Source organism: Mesoplodon bidens (genome assembly GCF_964165515.1).
Source record: "Mesoplodon bidens genome assembly, chromosome: 14".
In the NCBI taxonomy this organism is placed as follows: Eukaryota; Metazoa; Chordata; class Mammalia; order Artiodactyla; family Ziphiidae; genus Mesoplodon; species Mesoplodon bidens.
In genome coordinates this window covers 43,269,137-43,282,168 of record NC_138170.1, presented here as the reverse complement: position 1 = coordinate 43,282,168, position 13,032 = coordinate 43,269,137, and the positions used below count along the sequence as shown (strand labels likewise).

General features: G+C 40.9%; 3 protein-coding genes across 14 annotated transcripts in view; 1 reads left to right on the top strand and 2 right to left on the bottom strand.

The window, feature by feature from the left end:
- Nucleotides 1-2,088, bottom strand: part of CLHC1 (clathrin heavy chain linker domain containing 1) — a gene marked incomplete at its 5' end in the record, with an annotated part of 32,455 nt that extends 30,367 nt beyond the window's left edge. Inside the window, 1 exon segment of the mRNA XM_081253887.1 lies at nucleotides 2,039-2,088. Within this exon segment, the coding sequence (XP_081110013.1) occupies nucleotides 2,039-2,088 (50 nt within the window).
- Nucleotides 2,089-5,702: 3,614 nt separating this feature from the next.
- On the top strand, nucleotides 5,703-8,385 carry RPS27A (ribosomal protein S27a). The gene is made up of 6 exons (XM_081254544.1): nucleotides 5,703-5,784; nucleotides 5,882-5,946; nucleotides 6,426-6,480; nucleotides 6,870-6,955; nucleotides 7,690-7,821; nucleotides 8,200-8,385. The coding sequence occupies exons 2-6, from the start codon at nucleotides 5,899-5,901 to the stop codon at nucleotides 8,347-8,349; spliced, it is 471 nt and encodes a 156-aa protein (XP_081110670.1). The 5' UTR covers nucleotides 5,703-5,784; nucleotides 5,882-5,898; the 3' UTR covers nucleotides 8,350-8,385.
- Nucleotides 8,386-9,557: 1,172 nt separating this feature from the next.
- MTIF2 (mitochondrial translational initiation factor 2) overlaps nucleotides 9,558-13,032 on the bottom strand; it is a 42,895-nt gene continuing 39,420 nt past the window's right edge. For all 12 annotated transcript variants that reach the window (XM_081254531.1, XM_081254535.1, XM_081254538.1 and 9 more), the window contains 3 exons: nucleotides 12,213-12,377; nucleotides 10,352-10,492; nucleotides 9,558-9,777 (listed from right to left, as the gene is read on the bottom strand). In XM_081254531.1, coding sequence (XP_081110657.1) covers nucleotides 9,605-9,777; nucleotides 10,352-10,492; nucleotides 12,213-12,377 — 479 coding nt within the window. In that variant the 3' untranslated portion in view covers nucleotides 9,558-9,604. The remainder of the gene's footprint in view (nucleotides 9,778-10,351; nucleotides 10,493-12,212; nucleotides 12,378-13,032) is intronic.

Genomic DNA, 13,032 nt, shown 5'->3' with positions numbered 1-13,032 from the left:
CGATGCAGGGCACACGGGTTCGTGCCCCAGTCTGGGAAGATCCCACAGGGCGCAGAGCGGCTGGGCCCGTGAGCCATGGCCGTTGAGCCTGCGCGTCCGGAGCCTACGCTCTGCAACGGGAGAGGCCACAACAGTGAGAGGCCCGCGTACAGAAATAAATAAATAAATAAATAAAGTCAAATATTGATCTAAATAAAACGTCTATTTGTTTCAGGAAAAAAAAAAAGTCTCATGGATCTCTGAAATAAATATTCCAACGTATTAATTAAAATGTCTGATCATTCTACTACCATGTGCTATACTATACCTCTGGGATAGAATACCAGTCAATAAAGAACTCATTTCTTACTAAACAAGTATATGTATCATATGATTGAATGGTTTCTTTAACTCAACACTTTCTAACAGAAGGTTTATTAGCATTTTCTTTGTTTCATGTGGGAAAACTAGTTTGGAGGCCTCCTGATGAAGCAAACAAGGTCAAATATTTCTCTACACATGTACCTACCTGGCCCAGTCACAGTTATCCAACACACAATAGCTATAAATAATTCATGAATTTATTTTTATGATGAATTTTATTATAATTCTTATCTTTACTATGAACGTACTAACTGAAAAGTAAGAAGTCAGGACTTCTGCTAAAATCTGTACATCAGTGATGTCAAAGATAACAAACTGTACCTTTCTGAGTGAGGTTTTCAAGCAGCTATATTTCACTGCTCTTTTAGTAAAGAATCATTATCCAACTAGAGTTGGATACAAAAGTTGGTTCCTGAGATCTATTCACATCAACATTAAACAGAACCCATGATTTGCTTTAAAATGTGTGGCAAGGTAAAACATTTTAACTCCCCTCATTCCCATCACAGAGGTTTATACTCATGGTATAAAATTTGGAAAATATAAACTAAATTTGGAAAATTAATGAAAACCCAAAAATCATCCAGAATTCCACCACCAAAAAATAATGACTACTTAATATGGTGTATTTCCTTCCAATGCTTATAATTATAAAAATTAGGATCACACTCTATACTCAGTTTTGTATCCTATTTTTTTCACTTAATATTAAAAGCAGTTTTCCATGTTGTTAAATATTATAGTTTTCAAAAACATGACTTCTAATGATTGCATAGTACTTCATGGTATGATACACAATAACTTACTTAACCATTCCCCACCTGTTGGATATTTTCACTATTATAAATAATGCTGTGATGAATAAATGCCTAAATCAATTTTACCGTGTTTTGGCAATATAATTGATACCTAGTTATCTAAAATAACATATATGGCCAATAAATACTGCCCATAGGCCATATATTGGAGGAAGGAGACACCAAAATAATTTCAAAGTTTAAAAGACCTAATTTATTTTTATATTGATGAACTGGATAATGAGAAATCAATTTATAAGTGAACATAAAGTAGTTCCAACAAAGCAATAATCCATAAATGGATCAACAGTTTTCCCAAATAAGAAATCAATTTCTTTATTCATTCATTCAACCAATATTTACTGAGTATCTATTAAGTGCCAGGCATTGTTTTATAGCTAGAGATTCAGCATTCTCCATTATCCTTCCCCACCCATATGCACTCCAGTGCATAATACAGTTATAAATAAGATAAAGTCCCTGGCTCCTTGATAGCTTACAATCTATTAAGGGAGACAGACTATAAATAATGTTATTTCCGGGAATTCCCTGGAGGTCCGGTGGTTAGGGCTCAGCGCTTTCACTGCCGTGGACCCAGTTCAATCCCAGGTCGGGGAACTAAGATTTTGCAAGCAGAGCGGTGCAGACGGGGAAAAAAAAAAAAACGGAGGAAGGAATGGGTGTGATCACTGGGGAATGGGTGGTCACATCTGAACACCAGTGGCTTCCTATTACCCTTAGGATAAAATCCAAGTTCCTTTCCTTAGTCTGTGAATGCCCTATAGGAACCAGGGACTTTTTCTCTGACCAAATCTAGTGTTTTCATGCCCCTGTCCGCCTCAAAACCCCCATCCACTCCTATAAACTTGCTCTCTTACCTGAGGGTCTTGCATAATTCTCTCCCCATCCCTGCATTCCCTTCCCGCATCCTCACCACTCTCCTCCTCCATAAGATACACACAGTACTTCCACTCTCATTTACTTGGCTTTGATTTATTTTTCAGATCTCAGCCTATACAGCTCCAGGAAAGCTGCCCTGGATTCCCTTAAATTTGATCAAGTGCCACTGCTATGTTCTCCCACGTACTGTGCACTTCCTCTATCCTGATATTATCACTCAGAATTCTGGTTATATTCTCTCAGTAGGCTCTAAATTTGATAAGATCAGGAACCAAAATGTTCTCATTCCCCATCTTCCTTCCCCACCCACATGCATTCCAGTGCATAATACAGTTGCTAGCAGAGCACATGCACCACCACCCCAAAAAAGAAAGTTGATTATTAATCAGTAATCACTGAGTAATAATCTGGTCTGCTCAGAAGACATGACTTGTGCCCTCAAATCAGAACACAGCTAAAGTGATTGTTCCTCAGCATCTACAAAATGCCACTGAGTTACACAGACCAACTCAGATTACCTTGCACTCACTCATTCAAATTAGACCCTTAGGGATACAGAGGAAACAAGTCACAAGGGTTCCTAGACAAGTATTGATTCTAGTTAAATGAACCTCTGCCACAGAGCAGAGAAGGCAGTGTGACCAGTGGGCACAATGGGCTACAAAAGCCCAGAGGGGCATCTCACTAGTCTGTGGGAGAGGGCAGGGAAATATTAGGGAAAACATCTCATGAAACAACATCCAGGACAATGCTTAATCTGTGCTGCATTTATTTATTCAATAAATATTGGGGGGGGCACCTACTGTGTGTCTGCCGCTATTCTAGGCACTAGAGATATAGTACTAAACAAAACAAAGTCCCTAACTTCCCAGAGGTTACATTCAAGTAATGAGACAGAAGACACACAAGTAAAAAACAGTATAACAGATGGGGGTAAGTTGTATGGGGAAAAATAAAACAAGGAAAGGGGTATAGAGAGTAAGAAAGGTGGGAGGGTGTCATTTTACATAAGGCATTAAGTCAGGAAAGAGAATAGCCCTCACTGATAAGGTGACATTTCAGAAACCTGAAAAAAGCAGGTAACGTAGATTCCTGGGAGGAGAGTGGTTGAGGCAGAGAGAGATGCAAGTCCAAAGGCCTCAAGGCAGGATAGCATATCTGCCAGCAAGAAGGCCAGGAAGACTAAAAGAGAATGAGAAAAGGAGAGAAGAAAGATGAGGTCAGAGAGGTAGCTGCCAGATCATGTAGAACATAGGGCCTTGAAGGTAGGAGCACTACCAGCCCATGGGGCACCTTCGTGCAGGTTAGAAAAAGATGCTCCTTTCTCTGGGCAGACTTGGCAAGAGGAGCAATGAGCTGAACTGTGGCCTCCAGTCATTCCAGTGTGGGAGTGACAGCCTTGCTTATAGGAACTTAGGCTTAACTCAGAGCGAGATGAAAGCCATTGGAGAGCTGTGGGCAGAAGAATGACAGCTGACTTCCATTTTCAAAGAATTGCTCTTGCTGCTCTGTGAAGACAAGTGTCAAAGCCAGAAGAGCTACTGGGAGGCTACTACAATAGTCCAGACAAAAGATAACGGTGGCTTGAATCAGTGTGGTAGCAGAGATGGTGAGAAGTGTTCTGTATATACATTAAAAGTAAAACCAAGATTTGCTAAGGGATTCGATGTGGGTATGAGAGAACAGTCAAGGATGACCATAAAGTTTTTGGCCTCAGCGATCGAAAAGATGAAATTGCCATTTATGAGATGGGAATATCAATTTCATAAGATCAGGAGTTTCGGCCTCCCTATTAGACATGTTGAAGTTCAGGTGAGCCTGAGTGAGAAATAAGTTTATAAGTTATATGCATATAAATGACATTTAAAAGTTATGAGACAATGGAAAATGTTCTCGGAAATGTAAACAAAGCAGAGGTCCAAGGACTGGGCATTGGGGGTACTCCAAAGTTTAGAGGTCTGGTAGATACGGAGGAAGCAACAAAACAGCCTGGAAAAGAGCATCCAGGGAGATGGAAGAAGAGAGATGGAAGTCAGGTGAAGAAAGTGTTTCAAAGAGGAAAGAAATGATCAACTGTGTCAAATGCCGCTGCTAGGTCAAATAAGATTAAAGGGCCATTGAATTTAGTTAGCAACACGGAGGTGATTAGTAACTACAAGAGCTATTCCACTGGAATGGTGGAGACAGAAGCCTGATAGGAGTGGGTTCAGTCAACGGAAGGAAAAGAATTAGAGACAATGAGTATAGACAACTCTTTCGAGGAGTTTTTTTTTTTTTTTGTAAAGGTGGAGATTAGCCAGCAGAATATGGTAGGAGAGCGTTCCACAGAGAAGAAACGTTTTCTTCAGAAGTGCCAAAGCATGAAAGAGCTTGTCAGGAACTTCAATTAGCTCAATGATAAGTGAGTAATGGGTTTGGCAGACTAGGCTGTAAGGAAGGCAGAGGCTGACTATCACACTAAGGAATTTGGATTTTATCTTGAAGGTGAAGTAGCATTAATGACATAATCATTTTTACTTTTTATAATATGTTGGAGGCAAAAGTGAAGGTGGGTTAGAAAAAGACTGGGGACAGAGAAAATTAAGGAGCCTGAATTTGGGGATGGAGATGCAGAGAGGAGGGCACAGAGAGATAGAGAAGACATTAGGAAGGTGCACGCACAGGATTCTGTGGTTGCGCAGCGGCGAAAGGCCAGGGAAAGGGAGTTAACTCGCCCGCCTTGCCAAGACAGCCCCCCACCCATACTCCCAAAACTTCCTCTTAGGACTTTCACCACAACTCCAAGCTCCAAACTTGGAAATTCTACAATAAATAAACCTTTCCGCGGGTTTCCTTCCCATGCGGCCTCATTTGAAAATTTGAAAACTCCTGAGATTTTCAACATATTAAACCGTTTCACACTGCGTAGTGACATATAACACAGAACCTTCCTTAAACTAGGAGAACATCCGGGGTTGAAGGCGGGGAGGGGCTACAGGGAGAGACAAGGACGGACAAGAGGTTTTGAGGATACCACCTATTTTTCAGCTTGCCTGGAGTTGGCCACAGGTGTGCCCTTCCCTTGAAGGCCCAGGGGAGCGTCTGGTGGTAGATCGCTGATCATCCGCCCCTCACCGCCTCAGTAAGTGGGCGATGACACTTTCGGTCCCCCACTCTTCCCCAGCCTCTTAACCTTCCCTCCTAGTCACTTCCGACTCGTTTCCCCCTTCCCCGAAACCATTACTGCACTTCACCCTCGCTCCCTCCTCACCTTAACCCCTTCCTCCAAACCCCGACGCCAGGGCTAGGCGATAGTAACTAGGGAGCCCGAGGCTGTGGAACTGCATCTTGGGACGAGTAGTCCTAGAGAAAAGAAAGCAGCGGAAAACTACAATTCCCAGAAGACACGTCCATTTCCTCCGTTTTCCTCATGAGGCCCCCTCAACCCCACCCCCTTTTAAAGACCCTCTTAGCCACGTCAACTACGGTGGAAAATTCTTTTAAAGACATTTTTAAGTTGCTTAAACCCGCTATTTCAAGAGCGTTCTGAAAGCTAAAGTGAGAAATAAGCCAGGCTACCGGGAGGAGAAATGAGGTCACTATCTGGTCTGGCACGTGACTGGACAGCCGCTGCGACAGCGCTCAGGCATTTGGCGTGGCCGCCTAGGAGGCGGGGCCTCCGCGGGGGCCCCGGGAAAGCCCGTGGGCCGGCGTGCTGCTCTTCTTTTCGGATCCGCCATCTACGGTGAGTATATTCTCTCGGCCGTCCTTCGGCCCGCGGCCGGCCATCGCGCCTCCTTTATCCCCAACCTCACCCGTTTCCTCCTTTTCCTCACCCTCAGGTGGCACCGCCGCCAAGATGCAGATTTTCGTGAAGACCCTGACGGGGAAGACCATCACTCTCGAGGTACGGGCCAGGCGGTGGGAGAAGCCGCGGCCTGAAGGAGGGGGGCGGTCTGAGGCGGGTTTCGGCACGCGCGCTGTTTTCCGCCTTAGAATTCGTTTCCGAGCCTGGGTTCTAAAACTTGGCCGTAAAGGGAGGGTTGTTTTGCTGAGCTGGGGATTAGGGCAGGTTTCCGATGCCTGAAGTCCGAGTTTGTCGCCTCTGGTAGTTCCCGCCAGGTAGTCGCTGCCGGGATCGCGAGGTGGGAGGGTGGCGTCCCCCGCAGGTGGGCGCGAGCACTTGTGGCCCGGCCGCCGCCGCCCGGGGCTGGGGGAGGGAGCATGCGCGCCGGGGAGCCTGTCTCCAGCTGCGTGAGCCAGCGGCTCTACTAGGTAGGCTTCAGCCCCCACCGGCTCGGCTCCCTGATAATCTTCCAGCTGAATGGAGTGATTACTCTAGTTCCTGATTGTGTTACTTATACGTTTGCACTTCAAAACTTCTAGGTCGAACCGTCGGATACAATAGAAAACGTAAAGGCCAAGATCCAGGACAAGGAAGGCAAGTTAATATTTTCTGATTCAGAAAAACTAACCTGCAGAGGCTCTGTCAGGCGCTAGACGTACCTGCTCTTTGTGGGGTGGGAAGAGGTCAGATTGACAAAAATGCTTTTGGAATAACACAGTAGACAGACGTTTATCAGCGTGGAGCCAAGCTGTAGTACCTTTCACGTGTGTTAATTTACACATGTATACTCATCTGTAAAGTGGTTAACATGTATTAGGATTAAATGAGATAAACCGTTTAAACATTTACAATTATACTTTCCGTGTAGTAAGAACTCACTGATGGATGTTAGTACCATTTATTTGATTCAAGATTGTAAATCTTGAGCAGATATGCTTGCTTGGCAGTCGCTTAATTTGTTTGTTCAACTTGTTTCCCATTAGGAATTCCTCCTGACCAGCAAAGACTGATCTTTGCTGGCAAGCAACTGGAAGATGGACGTACTTTGTCTGACTACAACATTCAAAAGGTCTGTTTGGAGGAAAGCAGCCCTTTAAGTATGGTTTATTTTTTTATTTTTGCTTGTGTTGGGTCTTTGTTGCGGCATGTGGGCTTTCTCTAGTTGCGGCAAGCAGGGGCTACTCTTCGTTGTGGTGTGCAGGCTTCTCATTGCGGTGGCTTCTCTTGTTGCGGAGCACAGGCTCTAGGCATACAGGCTTCAGTAGTTGTGGTGCATGGGCTCAGAAGTTGTGGCTCGCAGGCTCAGTAGTTTTGGCCACGGGCTTAGTTGCTCCGCGGCATGTGGGATCGTCCTGGACCAGGGCTTGAACCCGTGTCCCCCTGCATTGGAAGGTGGATTCTTAACCACTGCGCCACCAGGGAAGTCCTTTAAGTATGAATATTTGTATCTTAATTTGGAAATTTTGACTAATACTCAAAAAGTGGGGAGAATAGCATTAGATTAGCAGTAGATTCCCAGGTGATTTCTACACCACCATTTGAGAAGTGCTGCTACAGTCTTCTACATTTTGGATTTTGCGTATTGCATCCCATGGTGTAATTTAACGTGTTCCTTAATCTCTATGAACTAAGAGTTTATATAGGAATCAGATACCTCTTTTTTTCTAAGACTCCCCCATCTGTGGGTGTACTTCCTGTCATATCCAGTTAGAATGTGCATAATACTGGTTGTCCATTCTCCACGGAGCACTAGCATCAATGTAACCATTTTTAAAGGCTGTTTTGTTCTCTGTTCAATAACAGGAGTCCACTCTTCATCTTGTGTTGAGACTTCGTGGTGGTGCTAAGAAAAGGAAGAAGAAGTCTTACACCACTCCCAAGAAGAACAAGCATAAGAGAAAGAAGGTTAAGCTGGCTGTCCTGAAATACTATAAGGTGAGCCAAATTATTAAAAATAATAATTTATCTCTGGTTTGAAACTCTAAAAGTTTGGGTTTTTTTCCTGTTTGGTATTTGAATAAGCTCTATATAATGGGGTTTACCTCTAGCTACTTTATTCCAAACTAAGTTTCTGATTTTGAAGTCAGATCTGGGTTCAGATCTTAACTCTGTCCACCTCTTGCAAGGCTGGGCTTTAAAGACTCTGAACTTTTTTGTTGTAGTAATTATTGGTGAGAATTTGGGGTGCTTCTGTTGGCAAGTACTAAGAAATATCACTGTTGTGTGATTAAAAGGTTAAATATTTTGAGTCATTTAAGCTAGACTTCACAATATGTTGTAAGGTTATCTTAACAGCAAGTTTATGCTTTTTAGGTGGATGAGAATGGCAAAATCAGTCGCCTTCGTCGGGAGTGCCCTTCAGATGAATGTGGTGCTGGAGTTTTTATGGCCAGCCACTTTGACAGACATTATTGTGGCAAATGTTGTCTGACCTATTGTTTCAACAAACCAGAAGACAAGTGATTGTATATTGGTTAATAAAAGACATGAACTAATGAACTAACGTTTAAATGTTGAGTTTTATTCCAGTGATTTTAAAAGTGGGTTTTAAGCATTAAATTAATGCACTATTTTCTTAGGTAACCTGTACTTCGCAGAATTATGTTGTATTTGATACCAGCTGTCTATACAGGCCAGTTTCTTTGTACCTCAGCAGTATTGACTTTTTTTTTTTTGCGGTACGCGGGCCTCTCACTGTTGTGGCCTCTCCCGTTGTGGAGCGCAGGCTCAGCGGCCATGGCTCACGGGCCTAGCCACTCCATGGCATGTGGGATCTTCCCGGACCGGGACACGAACCCGTGTCCCCTGCATCGGTAGGCGGACTCTCAACCACTGCGCCACCAGGGAAGCCCCCAGTATTGACATTTTTGACAGATAATTCTTGGTTGTAGGGACTTTCCTGTGTATCATAGGGTGGTGAACAGCATCCTTGGTCTGTACCCACTTGCTGCCAGTAGCACACTACCCCTCCCCACAACCAAAAGTATCCAGACATTGCCAAATGACCCCGGGGGGTGGGGAGGAACCTCCCCCACCCCCAGATTGAGAAACATTGGTTTGTGTGAATTGATATATTATAACCTTGCCTAAAAAGAAGCTACAATGTATTGACACTTGTTTCCTACAAAGGAAGTTTAAAGGCGGCAGAGCTCTCTTACCAGTTAAAAAATTCATCTGCATATGGCTGATTCACTTTGTTGTACAATAGAAGGTAACACAATATTGTGAAGCAGTTATACTCCAATAAAGATCTATTAAAAAAAATTTCACCCAAAGTCCTTTAATGTTGAGTGTGAACTCTTTGGAATTTAAGTTCTGAGGTTTGCTTATTGGTACTGCTGACACTGAAAAATAATAGTTTCACAGTATTTGACTGGTACCATATTTTTATCTAAGGAGCACAGTTCAGGAAGGCCTGCTTGATATCAATGAACTAAAATAAGCACTTGAAGTTTATTAAACTGATTATTAGATTCACTGATATACCAATAATTAACAATTCCCTTTAGCCATATTCTTTCCCTACTCCAGGATTTCTAGTTGGACGCGTCCTTAAATAAAGTTTCCTAATGCTGTAGCGTTTTGACAGTTACACCTGTTAGTGCTCGGTAGAACTTTCTGACCAGTAGTGAGTGGTGAATTATTACCTTTAGTAAGACAAAACTAGTTGCTCTGTAATAAAGCAAAACATTTAATCATTTACATCTTCAACATAATTTTAAAATCCTGGATCCCAAGAAGTCTTGGCTAGAACTTCTTTTTCTTCATAACAGACAATATCATCTCCCACTTTAAATACTATCTTTTCTTCATCCAAACTAAGACCACAATCCATTCCAGTTTTGATGACTGAAATATCATCTTTATGGTGTTTCAGTGAGATTAATGAGCCTTAAAAAAAAAAAAAAAAACTTAAGGTTCATATAACTCAACAAATAAGTACCCAACAAGTGCAGTTGTAGTCTGGTGTTAAAAGGAAAATTACACTGAAATTCTTAGATTTTACAGTCCTGTCATGTTAAAAGATGGGACGAAATACCAGGGAAACCAAAGAAAAATGAAGTTTGCTATAAACAAGATGTGATTTGTAGTGAAAAGTACTGTCTCCCTTTTCAAGGGTAAACACTACAGGGGATGGGGGTTATACTTGGGACTTGAAGAATGAGTTACACCAGGATGAAGACGATGCAGGCACAAGGTTGTTAAGAAAGGATGAAAATATAATGATGTGGATCCAAGTGTAGGAGAGACATGGCTGGAAAGGTAGTTTGGGGCCAATTTTTAGAACCTTAGAAAGATTTGGGGACTAACAATCCTGGGAGAGGCATTAGGACTGGAGGCCAGATATGAGTTAGCAAGAAGTGGCCTGAACTAGGATTATGGGAGTGAAAGATTTCAGTTACCCAGGATCATCAGGTTTTGGTGACTGGATATGACATTATAGAAACAGTTTTATGTTGCTTACCCTTCCAAATAACATGTCCATTACGTATTAATTTAAATTTTTTTTGCTTTTCTAACTGTCCCTTTTGGACTCTGCAGCCGGCCACAGGAACTTTTTTCTTCCCTTCTGTTACAGAGAAGGTAGCTAGTATAGAAGCCTCACCTTTAGGAAGAAGAGAACATTAAGTATAAAGAAAACAAAAATTCTGAGAGATACATAATTTCTGACATTCGGCAGAGTAACAGTTAAAGGTGTGAGAAAAACTACAAACTCGTGCAAGGAAGTCCTAATTTTCTCTGACTCAACCAACTTTATTTTCCTGGCCAATATTAGAAATAAAAACATGAAAACCCTTGGGTATTCTTGGAAAAGAAAATCAACGAAACTACATGTGCTTACCAAAAGAATGAAAAAAAAATGCTCACTTTTTTGGATGAATAAAATGCAATAGAAGATGCTATCAGTTGATAAGATTAGTATAATTCCTGTCTGCTCCATGAAAACCTAATTTTCAGTTGTCCCTCAATATATTTTCTTGAATGGACCATCCGTTGTTGCCTGATTTATTTTTAATCTCACCATGGGTAATTTATATACACTTAAGAGTACTAATTCTGTGAGTCAGCTTAATTTTTTTTTACTGACTGAAATTTAAAACAAATTCCAATAATGACACGGTATCACACACTATAATGTACCAGTTTCCTAGGGTTAGTGTTATTTGGTGCTCACTTACCCCTGGAAACCCTCATATGACTCAGTTTTCCAAATTGCTCTTAGCACAAGAACATACAAATCTCTGTGTGATCATGTTAAGTAGGTCAGAAAAGCCTAAAATAAATCTGTACTGTGGACCAAAAATGCAAATACTGAGTCTCATCATGAGGAAACAGACAAATCCAAATTAAAGTACATTCAACAAAATCACTGGCCTATATACACTTCAAAAATGTCAAGGTCAAAAAAGACTGAAGAACCTAATCTGTGATCCTGAAGGAAAAATATATATTTATAAAGTACATTATATAGGGACAATGAACAAAATTGGAATATGGACTGTGACTTAGATAAGAGTATTAATCTTCAATTTCCTGAGTTTGATACTTGTTCTGCAGTTTTATACGAGAACATCCTTGTGTTTAGGAAATGCAAATATTTAGGGGCAAATGAACACAATATCTCAAATTTACTATCAAATGGCCCAGAAAAAAAAAAAGTGTGTGTGTGTGTGAAGGGGGAGGACTAAAGCAAATGGGGCAAAATGTAAACAACTGGTGAACTGGGAGGGAGTTGCTTATACTTTTCCACTAATTTTTCTGGAAATATAAAACTATCATCAAAATTAAAAGTTAACCAAAAATATCTGGATGTGGGGAGGAAAAAGAACAGATAAACTGATTCAGTCCATCTGAAATAAACTTAGCCGTTAAACTGGCCAAGGGATATGTTAGAAAAAAATATTTTTAAGTGTTTAATATTTAAAGTAAATTTTCTTCTCATGGTGGATTTCTTTGCCAGCTGCTGGACAAAATCAATGGCTCCTTCCACAACACTGTTAATAATGTTTATGCCTCCCATCCCAGTCTACTCTGTATTACAATTAGTGGTTTATGTCTAACTAGAGGGCAAGTTCTTACTGCCTTATTTGCCTTTGTATCCTCACAGCCAAAAGCACAACACCTTGCAGAGGGCAGGTGTTTATAATTCATACGAAGTTACACTGAACCTTTATCTATAGTAGTCAATTTTTTCTAGAACACAGGATATGTGTTGGAACAGTGAACATATTTAAACAGCAAAATACATTTCCCTTAAACTTTGCTTTCAAGTGTTATTTACAGCAGGTTAGATATGAATGTTTAAACATTCAGTGAACACTCACCTATTGTGTGCTCTTCCACAATGCAGGGCAATCTACTGCTCAGTTCCTCCTGCAAATCTTCAATAAGACGGTAAATGATTTTGTGAAGTTTAATTTTTACTCCTTTTTTTGCAGCTGACTGCTGGATAACATTGCCTGCATTCACATTGAAGCCGTATATAACACCTGGCAAGCATAAATACAATAAAGTAGCACAAATATTGCATTAAACAGTTTGTCTTTCAAGCCAAAACTCAAATCTAAATTTTTTGCTTCTATGTAAATTAAAAGCGAGTAGGAGAGGTAAATTCTATAATTTTTTCTCACAAAAACTAGTTAATTTTTAAATTAATGAAAGGATTTTATAAATTCTATTGTGGCTTATTAAACAAGGAAGATTTCTTTATGATTTTTAAATCCAATCATTTAAGAAACATTATTTTAAATGACCATAATGTGCAAGGCAATATGCTAAACGAAGCTTTCATACCAGAGAAATAAGAAAAAAATGATTAGAACTGAAATATTACATTATTTCAATAACAATTCCATTATTAATTATAATCTTATAGTCTACAACTTTTGTTGTTTGCTCTTAGGTATTCAGCTGGCCAGAAGATATTCAAAAAACAGATGACCCTTGAGCAACACAGGTGTTAGGGGCACCAATCCTCCGTGTAGTTGAAAATCCGAGCATAATTTATGGTTGGCCCTCCATATAAATGCGATTCCTCCACATCCGAGGAGTTAACCAACCTCGGATCTTGTAGTACTGTAATATTTACTATTGAAAAAATCCACGTATAAGTGGACCCGCAGTTCAAACCCCTGTTGTTCAAGT

Coding starts and splice junctions, on each gene's coding strand:
- RPS27A (XM_081254544.1), top strand. CDS start 5,899: ATGCAGATTTTCGTGAAGACCCTGACGGGGAAGACCATCACTCTCGAG. Junction 6,481..6,869: donor CAAGATCCAGGACAAGGAAG/GCAAGTTAATAT, acceptor GTTTCCCATTAG/GAATTCCTCCTGACCAGCAA. Junction 6,956..7,689: donor CTGACTACAACATTCAAAAG/GTCTGTTTGGAG, acceptor GTTCAATAACAG/GAGTCCACTCTTCATCTTGT.